The sequence below is a fragment of the Colletotrichum orchidophilum genome (genome assembly GCF_001831195.1).
Source record: "Colletotrichum orchidophilum strain IMI 309357 chromosome Unknown Scaffold_47.1, whole genome shotgun sequence".
NCBI lineage: Eukaryota > Fungi > Ascomycota > Sordariomycetes > Glomerellales > Glomerellaceae > Colletotrichum > Colletotrichum orchidophilum.
The window spans coordinates 103299-122407 of NW_019173003.1; the positions used below are offsets into that span (position 1 = coordinate 103299).

At 52.6% G+C, this 19109-nt stretch overlaps 5 protein-coding genes across 5 annotated transcripts; 3 read left to right on the forward strand and 2 right to left on the reverse strand.

Annotated features, from left to right (window-relative positions):
• Positions 1-4401: 4401 nt before the first annotated feature.
• On the forward strand, positions 4402-6902 carry CORC01_06329 (uncharacterized protein; the record flags this gene model as incomplete). Its single annotated transcript, XM_022617970.1, has 3 exons — positions 4402-6297; positions 6407-6773; positions 6862-6902. 3 exons carry the CDS (start codon positions 4402-4404, stop codon positions 6900-6902), a joined length of 2304 nt encoding a protein of 767 aa, XP_022475483.1.
• Positions 6903-9287: 2385 nt separating this feature from the next.
• CORC01_06330 (uncharacterized protein) lies at positions 9288-9788 on the forward strand (the record flags this gene model as incomplete). Its single annotated transcript, XM_022617971.1, has 1 exon — positions 9288-9788. The coding sequence occupies one exon, from the start codon at positions 9288-9290 to the stop codon at positions 9786-9788; it is 501 nt and encodes a 166-aa protein (XP_022475484.1).
• Positions 9789-10122: 334 nt separating this feature from the next.
• CORC01_06331 (ATPase) lies at positions 10123-12843 on the reverse strand (the record flags this gene model as incomplete). The annotated part of the gene is made up of 3 exons (XM_022617972.1): positions 10123-10760; positions 10831-12607; positions 12661-12843. 3 exons carry the CDS (start codon positions 12841-12843, stop codon positions 10123-10125), a joined length of 2598 nt encoding a protein of 865 aa, XP_022475485.1.
• A 1323-nt stretch (positions 12844-14166) lies between these two features.
• Positions 14167-15827, forward strand: CORC01_06332 (uncharacterized protein; the record flags this gene model as incomplete). Its single annotated transcript, XM_022617973.1, has 3 exons — positions 14167-14382; positions 14480-14837; positions 14923-15827. The coding sequence occupies 3 exons, from the start codon at positions 14167-14169 to the stop codon at positions 15825-15827; spliced, it is 1479 nt and encodes a 492-aa protein (XP_022475486.1).
• Positions 15828-16329: 502 nt separating this feature from the next.
• On the reverse strand, positions 16330-18782 carry CORC01_06333 (uncharacterized protein; the record flags this gene model as incomplete). Its single annotated transcript, XM_022617974.1, has 6 exons — positions 16330-16961; positions 17013-17125; positions 17174-17438; positions 17490-17580; positions 17628-18437; positions 18519-18782. 6 exons carry the CDS (start codon positions 18780-18782, stop codon positions 16330-16332), a joined length of 2175 nt encoding a protein of 724 aa, XP_022475487.1.
• Between the last annotated feature and the right edge of the window lie 327 nt (positions 18783-19109).

The following is a 19109-nucleotide window of genomic DNA, read 5'->3' on the forward strand; positions in this document are numbered from 1 at the left end:
TGGACAGTCTCTTCGTCCCAACTCCTCTCACTTTCTCAGTCGATATAGGAACGATATAAGAACAGACCTGATACTCCCGACTTCCACATACGGGCGCCAAGACGTGCCTGATACTCTTGACGAGTTGTCGATATCGATTAGGCCCATGGCTCTCACTTTATGTGATGCGCACGATTCCGGCATTGCCAACACCGCTCCGACAACTCTCAGCGTTGCATTCCTCCCCGACTTCATCCATGGGATATGCTGATGAAGAGGGTACGGAAACCTCAGGCAATGCTGCAGCAGTGGTGTTGTACAAACAGGCTCCAGCTCCAAGTCAACAGTTACCATTAACGAGGCTATCGAGTCTTGACTTTAGAGAGAGAGAGAGAGAGCTGTGGGTTGTCATGCTCTTTGATGAGAGAATGATGGGACCATTATTTTAAATCCACACCAACGCTAAATTGGCTAGGATCCCTGTCCCTGCTCCTGTCCCCGTCACTTCCTGCCTTGGACCCAGCTCGATACGTGCCTCTACCCTTGCTAGCGCATCTTGGACATCCCGTTCTTTTCGCGAGAGAAAGAAAAGAAAGGCCCACTTGTACCGTCCCATCAAAGATCCTTCACTGTCCGTCAGTCACCCCGGAGGCTGTTTGCTGTACTGTGTGTGGTCGCCATTTCAATCAATCCATGATTGTTTGGTCTGGCTGTGGCTCAACCCCCCCCCCCCCGGGCGGCCCTTTGGCTTCAGTCCTTCCTTGACCGAGAAGACGTGGACGCCTCAACCCGGCACTACCAACACCAACACCACCACCACCATGGCCCAAGGTGGTGGCCACTGGCAGCACAACCAGACCAGACTGCTTACTCCTCCCGTCCCGCCCCTGCTACGCGTCTGTCCCCGGACGGAACCTTGGTTTTCTCTTCTTTCCTCGCCTGTCCCTGCTCTGCTCTGCTCTGCTCTGGCAACTTCACGTTTCAACCGTCGTCTGCTCTGGCATCTCGCACTGCGCATCCCGGCATGGATTGGCTCAGCATATCAGTCTAGGTATAGGAATATGACATGCGGGTGGGGGAGTGGATGGATGGCCAGGGCCAGTCATCGCTGATCTGATCTGACTCTACCCATATTGTGCACCGGAAACCTCAACGTCCTCCCTCCCGCACCCAGAAATCCTCGATACCGGAGGGGACGGGCGCAACGGTACAGGCCGGTAGCAGCAATCGATTATTGCATTGTCTCTCATCCCACCTCCCAATTGACATCTGCCGTCTCTCGAGGAAGCAACGCTGCCGTGCTCGTCCAGAGATTCTGACCAGAAGCCAGACACCCATTGATTCATCTTACACATCTTCTTCATCCGTCCAGGGAAGCAAGATGGCATGAACCAGATGCAATGCGTACCAAGCCGGACAAGACCATAATCAACCACCGCGTCTCCAAGCCTCCTAAGCCAGCCTGCCGCCGCCGCCGCCTCCAGCTTCTCCAACATTTGGGCCAATTGCTAATTGAATTGCACTTGGCCAGAAGGTGGCAGAAGGGGTTCCCGGATGGCGAAAGAGGTAAGGGGATGGCGAGGGGAGGGTGTGACTGCAGCCAGTGCCAGCTTGCTCAGTCTTTCTTTCGCGCTTTTCCGCCATTCTTGCACCACCACCATGAGCATCACGCCAACGCTATCCCGAACCCTCTGTACATTGTATCTCTCCATGGCCAGAATTCCCCACCTGCCGCTGATAGAGTACCGCCAGTGTCAGGCATCTTGCAGCGGAGCACACTTGTTGTGTCGTGCGTGTCGGTCCCCTCATGGTGAACAACCAACAACAGGAGTGGCCGCAAAACCAGCAGCAGTGGTGGAGGTGGAGGTGGTGGTGGTGATGGCCATGCAGGATTAGTTGCCCTCGATCGTCAGTAAGCTACTCTGCTACCTCGAGCTTGCTTTGCAGACGGCACATGGAGGCACTCGAGCGCCCGAATGCCCGAGTGCATCCATTCACGGGCAAATATGATCGGGCAATTCAAGCCAAGTTGAATGCCATGCTATGCTCTGCCATGCCACAGCAGAGGGGTGTATTGTGCCTATACGGATACACATGGAGGGATATCTGTACCAGAATGAAGTAGACAGAGAGTACGGATATTCGCACAAAAATGGCAGCCAAATGGGCGCCAACAAGTCAGTTCCTCAACGCAAGCAGCAGTTGTCGAGCCCAGCCGGCTTGCCGTCTCCGTGCCACCATCCCACGCAGCGTCGCCTCGTCTCTTAGCTTTCTGGACGCTCTTTTTATTTTTTTTTCTTATATTTTCCTGCTCTTCCTTTCTCGGTCTGGCTGGCCCCACACCCCGTCGCCGCCACGTTCCTTTGGCGTCGAATCTCGCTCCAGCCACACCCCAACCTTTTTTCTCCTTGCCCCAGCCATGCAGCTGCTGCTCATCCTCGAAGCTGTGCGCCATGCACCACCACCTTGTTCCTCACCTTCCTCGTCTTCTTCCTCTCCCACACACTCCCACCAACCACCCCTCACCCCCCACCCCCACGCCCGCCGTGCCCCCAAACCACCCCCCCCCCCCCCCCCCCCCCCCCCCCCCTTCTCCCCCCCCTCCCCTTCTTCCTCCCCCCCCCCCCCCCCCCCACCCCCCCCCCCCCCCCCCCCCCCACCATGCCTGGCTTGACCGAACACGTCCACGCCCATGTTGAACCCCCCCCCATGGCCGCCCTGGTTTTTTTGGACTCTCGCACTTGCAGGGGTGCTCCTGACCATCAGGTACGTGCTGCTGCGACTCCCGCCGCCTGGGAACAGGAGCGAGCTGGGGGGCGTGGGCAAGTAAGGCATGTAGCGGACGTAGTACGGAGACCGGTACCTGTATGCTGCTGCTTTTGCTGGCTGGCGGCTGCCACACTCGCACCCATCTTTCTCTTTCGCCCACTGTCTCCGCCGCTCTGTTGTGCCCGTCACTGACCCTGGTCCTGGTCTCGCTCGTCTCTTTGCTTGGGGCGTGGGTGCTGGGACCAGACCCGAATGGAGAGGTGAGGTGCCTGGTAGCTTTTTTTTTTTCTTGCTGAGAGCGGCCGTGGTGTTGCACACACCACACCACACACACACTGCCCCCGGTCTCCCACACTCTGCTGAGGTACTTTGTACTGGGCGCGGACTGCGGTGCTCGGAACTCGCTCACCATTCAAAACCACTCCGTCCCCTCCGGAGCCGCCCACCAGCCTGTTCTCTCTCCAATCTTTGTGTGCTCGAAACACCAAAGTCCAACAACCTCAAAATCACAGCAAGCCAAGTCGTTTCCAGACATCCACATCGTCTTGCTCTTCTTGCATCCTTCTTGACGACGACGTCTCCCGGAAGCAAGAGCAGGGAAAGAAACAATCCAGGCACAGGCCAATACCCTGACCACGAGAGACAACGGAATCGAAAAAGAGAGTCAACGGCATAACTCTCTCTGTCCCAAGGCACGGAAGGAAAGGATTGACCCCATAGTTTTGCACCTATTCGGCTGGTCTCCTCTGTCTCTGCATCTTCTGTTCAGTCAAGCTCGACCCAGAACCCGACCGACCCACGATCCCCACGATCCCCACGAACGTCGCAAGCCACCGCGTTGGACAACCCTCGCCTCGCCCTCCATCGGCCCCTTCTTCCCTCGAGACACTCGAGCCCGTCCTTCCCCAGCTCGTCATTGCATTCCACCTGCTTCGACGACATCTCCACGGGACCCTCCTCCCCAGCTACCGACATTCCCCGTCCTAAACAAGAGTTTTCTTGCCCTGCTGCTGGAATATTGCCAGTGCAGAAAACTCGACAGGCGCCCGCCGTCCTTTCCTCCATCTTTGTCTCCCTCCATGTAAGTGGTCAACCACGACTCCTACACAAAACCTAATACACCCGAAAAAAACAACAAAAAAAATACATCACCACCTTCGTCATCACTGCCTACTTGTTTTTTCCCTTTGGCACACCACTCTTTGCCCGTTCTCTTTCCTTGGTCCTGCTCTTGATTCTTATCGTGGGATTTTCGTGTCCCACAGCCATCGCCGCTACAGCCAGCACCTTCTTTTTTTCTCCCTCCAATTTTCTTCCCAGTTTCGTCTTCTTCCCTTTATTTTCCTTGAGCAGTTCAGTCATCGCTACAGATGCACCAGAACCGATTTCCCTATCCGACCAAATAATCCTAAAGCCTCTCATGGTCGCGACCGAGCTGACGGGAACCTTTCAATAACACAGAAACCCTGATCCTATCAGCGCCTCGTCGCTCCTCCTCGGCTACTCCGCCTATTATCCTAATTCTGAGCCTGAATTGATACCAATTTGCTTTAACACCTCTCTCGAGCTGCCACACTTTACCCGTGCCGGGCGCACGACTCCAAGCTCTTACACCACCTTTCTCCCGCACACTCTCAGTGCTCATCAGCGGGAATGCCTTATACACCCCCCTCCCACCACCGATCGCCAGCAAGCTCAGCGCCGTCATCGCCCGACGCGAGCAGACGATCATCCTTCCAGTCCAGCCCCAGACCCTCACTACCAAGGTCAGCATCATACCTCACCAAGCACAGGAGGACCCCGGCGGCGGCAGCTGCAGTTGCTCCCACAACAAATGGCAACTCGGACCAGCCTACACCACCAGGAACCTCCGACGACTTGAAGGGCATGGCGGCCAACAGCAGCAGTGTGAGGCAATCGCCGCCGCCCCTGACCGACGAGCGAGGCATACCCAACGGCGCCATCATTTCACCACCCGACTCGGGAAGCGAAGAGGAGGATGTCGCAGAGCGTGGGAGGCAAATCGAGAATCTTAAGGAGCTTCAGGATGCCATTAGTCAAATACCCGTCAAGAGGGAAGCGTCTCCGACCAGTTCTAAGCTCGACCAACCCGCGTTATCTCTCATCACCCAGGATGATCTTCCCAAGGAAGGGCTTCCCACCAGCTTTAGCACTAGCTCCCTGGACGCCCTCGCCAAGACGGTCGCCCGTCGCGTCAGCCATGTGCGATCCAACACCGAGCCCAGAATAGTAATGGAGTCGGCTTCCATGCCTGGATCAGAGTCCGATTCAGACGGTAACAACTTCGAAAACAAGCCCCCAATGGTACGGAAGAAATCTGGCGAGCTTGTCAGACCCGCACTTCGACCCGCCTCTGCTCGCAGGCGGCCGTCCAGCATGCCTGGCACCCCAACCTTCTCCAAGGCCGTCCACTTCGACTCCCACCTCGAACACGTTCGCCATTTCCTCCAGGTCGATCGGCCACTCGCTGTCAGTGCCGGGTCCTCGCCGGTCGATAACTACGACAGTGATACCGAGTACCCCTTCCCTGGAGAAGAACGTCAGAACGCCCGCACTCCTCCATTCGAGTGGGAAATTGTCACGGCAAATCACCCTACTGACACTCCTATTCGCAAGTCCATGCCTGTCCGCCTCGAAAGAGTTTGGCTGTCACCCGACCAGAAGAACTTGCTGGGTTCTGTCGCTGTTGCCAACCTGGCATTCCAGAAATACGTCACCTGCCGGTTCACCCTGGACTACTGGAAGACGACTTCGGAGGTTGGTGCTGAGTACTCACATGAGGTCCGCGCTCAGGACGACAACGTTGCCCAAGACAGATTCACTTTTACCATTAAGCTCTCCGACCTGGCTAACCTCGAGACGAAGACGCTATTCTTCTGCATCAAGTACAATGTCAATGGTCAGGAACACTGGGACAACAACAATGGTACCAACTTCCAGGTTGATTTCCGCAAGAAGCACCTCCCCCAGAATGGCAAGAGAGGCCTGCAGGGCGCCGCTAGCCGCCCGGCGCTCCCCCGCAGCAACCGTCGCTCGAGCCCTTCTTCAGCGCCTCGACCAAAGTCCATGCCTGTCGGCTTCGACGACTTTGGCAACCAGGCCAAGCTGAACTTTGACCAACCCATCCACGAGTATCTGGGCGAGTCGGGCCCGACGGCGGGGCTCCGCCTCAAGATCAACAAGTCCACCGGCAATCTGGCTAGCGATAACCTCTCGAGCCGTCTGACTGCCCCCAGCGGACAAGCGTTCTCCAATCGCTACGACTTTGGCGCTTCACTCACTGCAGCTGTACAGGCAGCCAAGGACACTATTGGCAAGGACCGCAACCAGGATGGTCTCTATATGAAGAGCCACCGCAAGATTCATGTTCCTGCACCACAGCCGCAGCAAACGAGGCCGGCCCCGGCCACGACCGCTCCCCGTGTCTCCAAACCGGTTGTCAAACAGCCCGCGGTCCCTGGCACCGACTCCCCCAACCCTTCCCTTGCCTCGTCATCGTATGAGGAATTGGTCAACAAATACTGCTTTGTACGTACTTCTGGTCAGCAACCGTCCATGCCCGACCCTTTCATCACCGACTCCCACCGATCGCCCACTCTCAGCCCAAAAAGTATGTACTGACCTTGGCTATCAACAGTTCGGCTCCAAGCAGTCCAGTCCGCAAATTAAAGATGGTACTTTGAGAAACGGCAAGTTTGACGGGGCCGACGATATTTCTGCTACCCGCGGTTCCAACAGCACCAGCTCAAGCTCCAACGGCAGCCCAAGCACAGCCCACCATGCTCAACACGCCGGACCCGCTCAACACCACGCCTTCCATCTCCGCGACTCCAACCCTTACTTTCAGCATTTGGGATCCTACGGTGCATCACCAGCCTCATCTCCACTCAGTCATACCCTGCAAAACGAGCGACCTGTCAGCCAACGTCCGAGTCAGGCTACCACCCCAGCAGCAATGAGGTCTGCCTCACCCGCGACCTCGGTGGGTGGCTTCCCGTTCGCCGGTACGTCGCCAAATGAATTTCCATACACCCAGCAACTGCAGGAGCGCTTTCCATTCAATACCGAGACTCATGCGGCAACAGCAATTAGGGGTTAACGGCGTCGCTCGCTCCAACATGTCCAACATGTAATTGCTGCTTCCTAGCGGTCTCGTCATTTGTCTTTTCTCGATTGTGTTTTTGGACGAAAAAATTTGAGCTCATCTTTCGGACATTGGCGTTTAACGGGCATTTCGACGCCGAAGGCCAGGGACGGTCACGGCATCGCGGGGCGTTCAAAGAGTCATATGCAATCCACGGTCTCCGATTCGATTTCATGACTTCCCGAGCATACGAAGGGCATTCTGGAGTCATCGGGAAACAATCAAAACAGCCTTGCTTTCTTGGTCTTTCATTCGTTGTCCATACTTGATGAGCTCAACGCAGCGTCGAGGGAACGAGTTGCCTTTTCGGATGGGTACACAGGAACGAATAGCATGCGGGGAGTTCCTTTAATGCATAATTCGCTCTCGTCTTCACTCTTGACCTTCAACAGCGGCTGCTACCGCACGTCCAGTTACCTCGTCATTTTATGTTTTTTTCCTTGCCAAGTTTGTCTTTTGAGCGTGGTCGAGGATACGGGACCTCCAGCACACGACACGAGGGGTGTAGAGGATATGTCATCAATAATTGCATTTTGGGGAATGGGACGATGCCGGATGACGTGAGATTGTCTCTGTTCATCACGCGTGGAAGACATCAAGGGCATATCCTGAGCTCTCCAGGCTCGTCCGTTTATCCAGCAATCTGCCACGGCAATATGCGAAGCGGTACTGACGAGCCTGTCAGAGGATCAGAAGAGAGGTTTTGGAACGGATAAAAGTTGAGGAACTGAGTCTTGAAATTGAAGCATCGACTCGTTCGTGTGACACAATAGGTACCACTTCAAACAATGGGCGTTGGGAACATGAACGCAGTCACTTAGCAGAAGCGTTCGGCCTCATTTGGCTTGATTAGTTAGGGTAGCATGGGAAGACAAAATAACCTGCCATTGCTCACACACCTTTTCGCATCTTGTGACTATGCTGTCTATGCCTTGCGCCATCCGTGTGAGACATGTTGGATCTTTGTATCGCTAAGGACCCGCCCGGGATGTCCTTGCAACCCAGGGGCTAGCTGCCACCAGAGTCACATCAGCTGTTTTGACGACTTTCCATTCTGGCCATCACGTTCCACGTAATCCGACCGCGAACACATTAACGTATCCGCCATAGCTGTCGTTCGGTTCTTACTGAGCCCGCGGAGTATACATGATCTCAAAGTTTGCATAAGTAAACGAGACTTGAGGCCATTGAGAATTTGAATTACTCCTGAACCCTTTGAGCTCAGTAGAAGGATTCTGAATCCCGGCGCCTCGAATTGGGACCACTGGACGATTCGTTTTCTGAGAGTTATTTGCATTCCATGGCATATGTTTAAGTCAAAGAAACGGTTATTTGACTCCATCGCCCTACTCGTGTACCCTGGACTCGCTCCCGCATTGTTAAATTTGAAACTAGAGAGCCTTGGAAAAAGGATAGGCAAGCCGGTTTGGGAGGAGAGTCAATAATTCTTCTCGTAGCCTAGGTAATTCTGCACTCGACCTTGCTTGACCTTTGCTTGTAGTCAAAATTACTGATTTGGGTTGAAAAAATGTTACTCGCTCAACTCTGTCAGCCCTGTTCGTCTCTTGAACCGAGTAAAACTTTTGAGCTCGCAGTTGGATCTCGTGTTGGATCTAGAGCCATGGGAGAACGGGTTGCTTCGCATTGCCTCTACAGACATACAAAGCCATATGGGGAAGTTAGACACATCATAGTCGCCTTTATCAATGGCCTTGGCATGATGTAGGTAAAGAGGGGTATAAACTCTAGAATAGTGGAAGCGAAGTGTTTCTTTCTCGGGTCAGATCAAACCTGAACACGGGTAGCAGCGCATGCATCCCCTAAGCACTAGCATTGCCAAGCCAAATATATCAGCAGAAATCGGCCAAGATGAGCAGAGAATACGACTTTGAGTCTTGGATATGGGCGTAAGACGGCTGAGGTGAAGGATCTGAGACAGACGGCGACCCATCCAGTTCCCCTCCCATTCCCTCGGCTAGCACTCGACTACAGAATCGTAGCTAGAAGAACGGCTTTTGGAGATGGTCATAGGTACTTTGCAACTTAGCTGAACATTGGCGAGCCTGGCATCGTACGAGCAAAGTGCATATGCAAGGCAAGTAGGCCGACATGATTGTGTTGCGTAATAATAATCACAAATCCGAGTGACTCGATATTGCTACATTGAGAAGTAACACATTCATCAACAGCGTGATTTCTATATAAGAGAGGAACCGAACAAGCAACATCTGCTTCATCAAATTGAACTCGAATGCAGGCATCACCATCATCCAGCCAAAAAATCTCGCACTAGATCCTACATTCCTGCGGTCGACGACCACTTGAAATAATGATACAAACCTTGATCCACTGTCTTGCCATAGCAGCCGTAGCAATGGCACTCAGTGTTCCCATCAGAGACGCTGGCATAGCAGACGGCTTTCGCCTCTGGGCCAACATGACCTACCCCGATCTCCCACCAGACTTTGGCCCTTACGTTCAGGGCCAAGAGCTCAGCTACGTCTCTCAATCTGCGTGCTCGGCCGACGTGGTCCTCGTACCCGCCGGCCAGGGCGCCCTCTTTCAAACCAAGAACGACACTGTTGGCGTTGCTCATCTCGGTGACGACTCCTCCCCCTTTGCCGGCATGATTGTCACCCCTGGCGGTACTGCGTCGGTGCCGAACGATAACACCGTGGAGCTGAAGTGCTCGTCCGCTACCCCGGGAATCTTTGTCACTGCTGATGGGCTGGAGTATCCAAAGGAAGGCGGCCCGAGGGGGGCAGGCGGATTTATGGCGTGCAAAAGAGAGGACGCCGTGGTGTTGAGCTTCTTTAGGTGGGGCCAGAGACCACTTATAGGTTGTACTGTCGTTCAACTTCTTCCCATCTATTGAGACTTGAGAGTGGACTGTCTATCTTCCCGGTTTACGTTTTGAGAGCGCTGAGTATCCCATCGCACCTATGGAGTAACCTCAACGAGGGTCTTGTGAATTCCTTATTGCAAGTGTATATATGGCAGAAAGTGATGAGGTATAAGTTCAAGCAACCCACTCTCATTGGCGTTAAGCCGGCTTGAAAGATATATTCAAGAGATGGGAACTGCAGCTAGGCTTGGAATGGTACAAGTCCGGTTGTCGGATCCAGGTAGTGAATAAAATTTGGAGGGAAAGTTAGGTAAGTGGATGAGAGCTCAAAAAGATACAAGAAAGTATAGACAATAGCCACCCGTTATTTTCTCCCAGCCTCAGCTCGCCGGCGAGCCTCGTCAACCACCGTCTTGATGCTGTCGTGGAACCTCCAAGTGCTCTTCGCCATCCTCGAGATGTGTTCCAGCTTCAGTTGTCCTCCATCCTCTTGCGCTAAGCTACCAGCCGAAAACAAGATGTTCCTAATCTGCCTCCCATTGAGTCCATCCGTCCAGTCTCTCGCTTCTTCCTCATTCTTGAACCAGTTGAGAATATCATCTTTCTTCTCCACCTGGTCCGGTTTCAGCTGCCCCACAAAGTTATTGAAGATTTCCAACTTTTGTTCGCGTTGCAGATCGTCATATTTGATACCCAGATTCACGCGACTTTGTACGGCGATGTCGAACTGGGTAATTCGATTCGTTGTGAGTATCAAGATGCCGTCATAGTATTCCAGCACCCTGAGGAGAACTGAGACCAATGCGTTTCGGCTAAGGTCCGATGTGTGACTGCTTCTTGACTCCAGGAAGACGTCGGCTTCGTCGAATAGCAATACCGCCCGCCAATTTGCCGCAAGTTCAAAAAGAGCTTCGAGATTCTGCTCTACTTCAGCTGGGATGAGTCCAATATCCGATACGCCGACGGAGAAAAGGGGCTTGCCGGCGAGTTGGGCCACACTCTCTGAAGATTGAGGTCAGCCAAGAGGTACTCCTCGAGTTGCATTCATTACCGCATCCGGTAGCTGACTTACCCGCTGTAAGAGTCTTCCCAATACCTGGTGGCCCATGAAGTAGTATCACGAGCCCTTTTCCTTTACCTTTGATGATGTCCGTCATCATCGGCCTCGAATTCGTACCACTCGAGTGACATCGTACAAGGTCCCGGATCAATGTCTTTTGCGTTGGAAGTAGTTGTAGCTTTTTGAAGGCGTCAGAGTTGCGCAACTCCTTGATGTCCTTGAGATAGCTTTCCCACTCTTCGGCACCATCGATTTGGCTCGTGTTATGTTTCCCCACGTTGAGCTCCAACCACGTTCTTGAGTCCAAATGATAGCCAAGTACTCTTGGTGGACAAAGCTTGAACTGGAGGTCTTCAAAGTGGTCCTGTGTCTTCATGCCGTCCCAAGCCATCTTCTGACTGTCTCTCAGAGCAGCGTTTGTAACGCAAGTCGTGCATCGACACTCAGTGTCTCTGCGAGAAAACTCTGCCGATCCCATTGGCCCATATATGCCTATGTAAGGCGAAAACTGGAGGTAGGCTTCGAAATCAACCATGACGCGGCCTTGGATACGTCGTTTTTTGGGTGATCTCCGCTCTCTGTTTCTCTGGGTGCCTCTGCCAAACATGCGCCTGAGGAAATCATGATGGTCTTCGATCTGACTTTGAAAACCAGTGCCATGAGAAAGGGCGAATCCGTCGTAGTCGAACATCTGGGATCCCTTCGACTTGACACACAGTTCCGTGAATCTCCTGCCACGGTCAAATAATAAAGTTTCCAACTCTTCCCGAAACAACTCATCAGAAAGTGATGTCTCCCCTGATTTGTGGAACTTGAAGGGATGACAATGAAGTGCGCTTATCATCTTACTTCCCGCATATTGCTCGAACTTGAACTGTACGGTGACTCGCTTAAAGCAAAATCCGTCCCAATCGTAGGCCCATGCAGACATCGACCATGAAACATTGACCGTGTTTTCTCCAGGCTGCTCATCATAGTCCCGCTCCTCCTCAGATGCTCCCTCAGAGTCTTTCACTATGAACAGTTGGGGCTCGTTCATGAAGAGAGTCGAGTAGACAATTTCTCCGGGGGGGAATATAGTCCATAGATGCTCGAACTGGATGGAGCCAGAGTTGTTCTGTAATTCGACAGATTGGAAGTAGCTACCTAATTCGGGAAGCAATTTGACAATTTTGAGCAGCTCTGTCAGTTGATTACGTGCGGCTTTCAGGTTGTCAACCTTTCCCAGATACTCCAGTGCTCGAGTCTTTTGGTCTTCAGGCCCGGCCACGTTCGTGTCTGTACGCGGTCCCAGCTTTTCGATGCGGACCTTGATTTCCGCAGTCAGTGCCGAGTCCTCGGTAGACAGCTGATTGAGATTGTCCCAGTTGTGTATAAGCGGCTCACAGGGGCTGGTGAAGACGATGGTGTCTTTTGTGCCGTCCCAGGAAGAAGGCGAATCAGGTGATGGAAGATGCAGACTGGGATATGCCTCAAGAGCTACTCCTAGCAAGGCTTTCAGCTCGGGCCCGTTGACATGGATTTCACTATACGAGTATCTGTCATCCTTTTCCACAACTCTGACGTACGTCAGTTGAGGAGGCGAATCGTCGTTTTTGCTTCCAGTCCAGATGGCCCCTAGTCCCAGATTGACGAGTTCAGAATGGTCCAAAACGCGCTCGGCTGGGCCGTCTCTGGGTTCCCGTGAACGTTGTATAATACGACAGCGTGTCAGGGAACTGTCCTCTGCCGAATTCTCGGAGCTAGTGCCACCGCCATCCTTCAGCTTCGTATTTCCATTCGATTCATGCTAAAAGTAATGGTCAGTATCACTATTCGTAGCCAATTCTTTGTATCGCTCACTGGGTTGGCATTGGCCTTCTTATCGAAAAGCGGAACGCAGCCATCGTCCGCAGTTTTTGCATTCCCCTTGTCGACCTCACATGCAGATTCCAGCTGCTTGATCCTCACTTCGAGCAGTTCTGCATACCTGTATTCGAGGGCGCGGATCTTATCACTTGAAAATTCTTGCGCTTCTGTCGACATGATTCTAGCTTTTGGCGTATTTGGGACATGCAGAGAGGCTTGAACTGATATGATGGCGAGCTGGAGTAAAGATGCAATAGTAGTGTGGATGTCAAGGTCTATCTTGGAACCGAAGGACTTGATGGATTAAACCAAGACTCCTGGCTCCTAAATAGCAGCAGAGACAAGCAAAACTTTGGTCAAACCGTTCTAGCCTCGTCGGCACTTCTGACATTTTCCAAGGTTTCAGGCAACAACTTTTGGACTAATGTCCCATTTCAAGACTTCAAGATTCACTAGCGTGTGGGGGCATCACGTAGCCTGCGTCAAGTTGCTGGATGTGGTATATGAAGATGGGCTGAATAATTCGTAAGTGGTGGAAGAGGTGTCTGACATGCTTTACCGGCGGACGAGGCGACCACTGAGATGCCGGGATGCTATGCTATGCTATTTACGGCTGAGGATAAGACACTTCACCGACGGTATCTTGGCTGCAGTTGTACCCTCCATGTCATCCGCTGACCACTCGGGACTGAGGTACCATTCCCTATTCTAACGCAGTCTTCTGAACTTGCCTCGTATGCAAAATATCAATAAATGACGCGGGACGTCGATCCGCAGTTATTCTGCAGAAAGATTGCACGGTGCAGCCTACAATCCGCCCAATCAGTAGGTTAACACGACGCAGCCTACTTCACCTGAACATGGTGACAGCCCTGATTCTCGTGGATAATCGCTCAGACTAGTCAATCTATAATTGGTAAGAACGTTGTTTCCAAGCTGACAGCTCTAGAGCCTTCTTCGTTTGGTGTGTCTCGCTGGACCTCTAGTGCCTCCACATTCCCCTCCCCCCCCTGAGTAGTTAATGAATGGTTGATAAACTTACATCTCTGCGATTTCTTTGGCAAATGAAAGCTTCAAAGATTACAGAGAAAAGTATTATCTTAACGGAAGAGTTCAACTCACATCCCCCGCCTATCAGCGTTATACGACATGGCACAGACAGCGACGTCTAGAGGGGTGAGATATACTGTGGAAGAGATATCTGAATTCTGGGCCACAACCGGAAGCGGACTCCAAGCGTAAGTATATGGAATTCACTAAGATATTTTGCTTTCAGCTGTCATTTGATGACTTGATTGCTTTTAACAGTTCTCTAATGGGCTTCGTGAACTGAACAGAGCTATCAAGAAAAAGGCCTCATGTAGTCCTTCAGCCTCTATCGACCCACTCTGGGAACGGACTCGCAAGAAAGTTATGAATTCTGGTCGGAGACTTTGCTTGTCCAGAAAGGAACCAGATGACATATCAGTCCTTGAGACTCTGGATCTAGACGAACTCGATATGCTCATTGCCAAGAAAATTGCCACCACTTCCTCGTTGGAAGAAGCTCATAGCTCTGACAATCGAGTCAGCAAGCGAGCAGGCAGGGGCCTTTGCGACTTTTTCGTCGGTTTCCAAGGGTACTGCCAAGCCTACTCAGGTGTTGTGCAGCTCATGGGCGGCCTCGATCAGAGTTTTGTGACGGGTGCTCTCCAAGTATTAGGGCTCTTTCTGGTGGTAAGTAAACTTTGGAGATTGGGACCGTGGCTGGATCCCGAGATGAGAACTCACTTGAGTCACCGGATTGAATTCTCGCTGACTTTGATGCTTGAAGGTTGCTGTGAATAAAAGAGAAACAGAAACGAGAATTCATGGCATGATCAAGACGTTGACCTCCGAGTACGCAAGAATCCGAAAGATTGTTGGGATTTACAGCAGTAGCATCATATTACGAGAATGTGTTGCTACTGTTTACCGTCTCGGTATCGAATTCCTGCGAGAGGCAACTGTTTATTACTCTTACGGTTCCTGGAGGAGGCTTTGGCATGTGATATCCAGCCCGCCACACATCGATCTGGACGCCAAGATATCAGATTTACGAAGCGCCATTGACGAACTCGTCAAGGAGCGTGATGTTGAGGCTCACTTGCGCCTTGGTAGAGTGGAGAGCAAAATAAATGCTAGCCTTGAGCGTGAGTGTTACTTCAAGTTCCCTTTGACGAAATGCTGTTTAGATGTCAGTCCATTTTACTCCCAAAAGCTAATACAAGATGTTAGAAACAAAACATGAGAGATCGGATGCCAGACTTGAAAAGATCCGCACACTTCTGGATCTTCCTCGCACGAACGCTTCCAATCAGCTGAAGGCCTTTGCCTCCTTACTCGAAACTGAGTTCTCTCACCTTAGGAAACTACCTCCTTTCCAAGTGGATGCTTTAACGTCCAATATTTCATTCAGCGGTTGGTTGGAAGAAGCAGCCCACATCAAATCATCGACTTTCCTCCTCATCCAGGGCCGAACTATCGCTCCCTGGGACTCCCCTCTAGCATGGGCATCTCAGGCCACTGTAGAGGCTGTGCGGCTTTTGCAAGACAAGCAAGCCATCTCTGCATGGTACCTTTGCAAGTCAGACAGTACACAAGAACCTGGTAGCACAAATCTTCATCCGGTCCCGACTGCCGCTCTTGTCCTCCTTTCTCTCGGTTACCAGCTATTAGAAACGACGTCCGCAGGCCGAGCGGTACTTGCAGAATCAAGTAGCCCGGACTCCGAGCCTCATATCCGTGATCTCCTGGACAAGGTGCAAACTTGTCGGTCAATGGTTGAAACCCGTAAGGCCGGAAAGGGCCACGTGGCGGCAATAGATTGCTCAAAGGCTGCAATGGCGTTTCTGCGAGCATCTATTGCTTCCATTGCGCAGAACACATGTAAATTGCTCCCCGATCCGGGACAAGTTGTATTCCATCTGGCGGTAGATCGATTCGAGGTTCTGCCACAGCACGATACTTTGCTTCTGGAGCCTTTGATGGACTTAGTACAGAGGCCAGAGCCGGGGACAGCTGTGAAGGTCATAGTAGTTGGAGAACGCCAGTTCGGAGGGGACTCCAGAGTTTCCGAGTTTGTCGCAAATTATCAAGATAGCTCTGCGTGGAAAGCGATTGAGCTAGATCAAGGGAGTTGAAGTGTTGTGGCAATCAATTACTTTGGCTCAAGAATCTCATCAGAGAGGCTCCCAAGTGTGTCAATGCAATGTTTTGCTTTCTCGCAAAGGCACTTAAATATTTCAGAAATTTCTTACTAACCTCAGGAGTACGACAATAAGTAGAATAGGGCGAGGGCATCGAAAGACAGTCAAATAGTCAAATAACATAGACACCTTCAGGCGGTAGAATCAAGTTTGCAAACACGGAGAATAGACTCCCGTTCCCCAACACCTAAGTCATACTTCTACATATAACAAAAATTAATACATTCCGAGCCATGCATTGCAGCCGCCCGTTGACGCCGCTCTTTCTTTCGTTGTGGGGGAAAACATCATCTTAGCCTCGTCGTAATCTTTTCTTCAATAGAAGTCGTCGCTTCAAAAGCAAACCGCGCGCAAGGGGTAGGGAGGGGAAAGCTTTGTCCCACCAGTCGTGAAACTGATCCAAGTGAACCCCTCCCAATCATGATCGAAAAGTCTATTATACCTCCTCTGCGGCAACGGTCTCGTAGCCGCCTGCTCTCCTCCGACCCCTGCTCATATTCATCAGGGTCGGGCTCTCGTACATGGCGGTGTAGTTGACAGGCTCGCCACCTAGCATGGCCGATCCGTTCTCACGTTGGCCGAATGTAGGCGCGGGATCGCACCAGAAGTCGCGGCAGTTGACCATGCAGCCGTTGGAATAGGGGTTCTTCTTCCTGCGCTTGTTCTGGGTTGCAGCGCCGCGACCACGAATGGTCTCGATAAAGGGGTCCACGCCAAGGAGACGAGACCACTGTTGAAGACGGCCGGCCTTGTGCTTGTGGCCGTGGGCGAGCGCGCCAGCGGATTCCGGAGGAGTCAATGACGGGTGATTCGGATCGAGAGGGGTGCCGGTGGACGTGAAGGCAGAGGTGAGGGAGCCGTCTTGAATACCGAACATGTTTTCGTAGGTGGTCATTGCGCGAGAGACTTGGACAAATTGCACGAACAGCAGCATGCCAACCCAGGTGAGCTGCAAAGTCGTCCAAACGGTCAAGATTGCCGTGTAGCTATCGGCGTTGACAACCTTGCAGAGGCTGGGGCTAAGGAAGTTGCAGGTCTCCGAGACCTTGTCCGAGATGTCTGTGAAGTCTGCGCCTTTTGCGTTAGCGCGGAAACAGGGTACAAATAAACTAAACTTACAGTAGTACACAAGGAAGTCGTAGGCAATGATGCCCAACGTCAAACTGATGAGGTACATGAAGAAGTGACGGTGGTTGTTGATACCAACGCAGTTGTAGACCCAAGGGCAATGACTAATCTGATTAGTGAGGTTCTGAAGGAAAGACCAAAGGTGCACTCACTGGTCGTGTTTCGCGACGCATTTCTGGCACCGCTTGCAGTGCTTACTGCGGAGGGGAGTCCGGATCATGCATGTAACGCAAAAGTTTGTCTCGTCAAACTTCCACTCCTTGAGCAGCTCATCAATGACGGCCTTTTGCTCGGCGATGCCATTCATCTTGGGAACAAATCCGGGGTCGTATCGCATCGCGGCGCTGTAGAAATAGGAACAGAGACCGAATAGTACGCCAAAGACCAGGTTGAGCCACCAGTGAGAGTGGATGCCAGCTATGTGATATCAGCAACGTATCCAGGGTCGTACTTCTTACTGAGACTTACCAGCTGACCCCGTAGTCGCCGGGAGAATGGTGGTCAACCACCTCAAACCTACCAAGAACAAGGATGCAGAGAAAATACCAGCCAACCAGGGCTACACTCGTCAGTCCAGATCATCTAAATGTCGTTTGAAAGGCTTACAGTCTTGTGGAAGTTTCTCATGTCTGGAGGCGCAAACTCGATGACCTGCTGTGCGCACCATTGAAGCGCATAGCCAACGACTAGAGAGAAGAAGACGCCAGCAAACACGTTCATGCTTCCCAGTATCGTGATCATGGACCAAACCAAAAGTAAGGGCCACAAGAACAAGAACTTGGTTACGAACCCCCTCTTATCCTGGCGGAGGAAGCGCGAACCAGGGAAGCTGGGTTCAATCGGCTGTCCGTCTTCGTCGTAACCGCACTCCTTGAGAGCCCGATGCCACGCGCCCGTCGTGTTAAGTTCCTTCGCGGTGACAGCGGGGGTTTTGCCAGTCTGCGTCTTTGCGAATCGATCCGCTCCGTACTCGAGCAGCCTCTGTATACAGGCTGGGGAGCCCTTGACTAACGCCCAGTGCAGTGCGGTGAAGCCCTGCTCGTCCGTGGTGTGAATGCTGGCGCCCCAGCGGAGGAAGAGGTCTACGCATTGCGGGAAGCCCTTGTAGGCAGACCACATGAGCGCCGTGTGACCGTAACTATCGAGCACGTCTACGGGGATGCCTTGGTGGAGGAGGAGAACGAGGAGGAGGGTGTTGCCATTGAAGGTCGAAATGTGGAGGGTATTGTAGCCCTGGGCGTCGGTGATGAGGGGGTCAGCTCCGCGTTGGAGGAGGAGGTTGACAGTGTAGTAGTGACATCTCTGAGCGGCCCATTGGAGAGGTGTCGCGATGGATTCGCCTCCCTTCTTGTTGATCTCTGCGCCATTGTCGATGAGGAACTTGCACATGGCATACTGGTTGTTTATAGCTGCCCACTAGGGTGTATTAGCACAATGTGATCCGACCTGGCCGTGACAAAGACTGAAAGGCCATGCGAGAGGTGGCATGCAACGTACATGCAAGGGTGTGATGCCCTCATCGTCCGTGAAGGTCGCATCGTACTCGCCCGATTCAAAGAGCTTCTCCATGGCCGGCACATCTCCTACTCGAGCAATCTGCATGATGTCATTCTCCGCACTCGGCGCATCGCCGCCAATGCTTCCCATCTCCAGCTCATTATTCAGTGTGGGCGCGGCAGCGCTCGTCTTGTTCGCAGGTTGATTCGGGGCCACGGACGCGGCGGCACCGACGGCAGCAGCCGGCGAGGTAGATTTGTCCATCGAAGTCGGCTGGTCGGCGGTCGCGGGCCGAGCTTTTCTGACGATGTCTCGGATTGAGGATGACGGTTATCGATTAGGAAGAGCTGTTGCGGATTGGAAAGGGAACAATATGGTTTCCTCGGAGGGTTTAAACTTCGGCTCGAACCTAGCGTCGCATTGCTCAGAGAGATGGATGGATGCGGTTCAGGCGAAGAATTGAGACAGGCTTGCACGCGCGCACGCTGGCCAGAGAGGGGACAGGGGGTGGGACACAAACGAGAGATTGATGATAAACACAAGGAGGACGGAAAAGGCGCCGGAGCCAAGAGGACGAGATTGCGTGTCGTC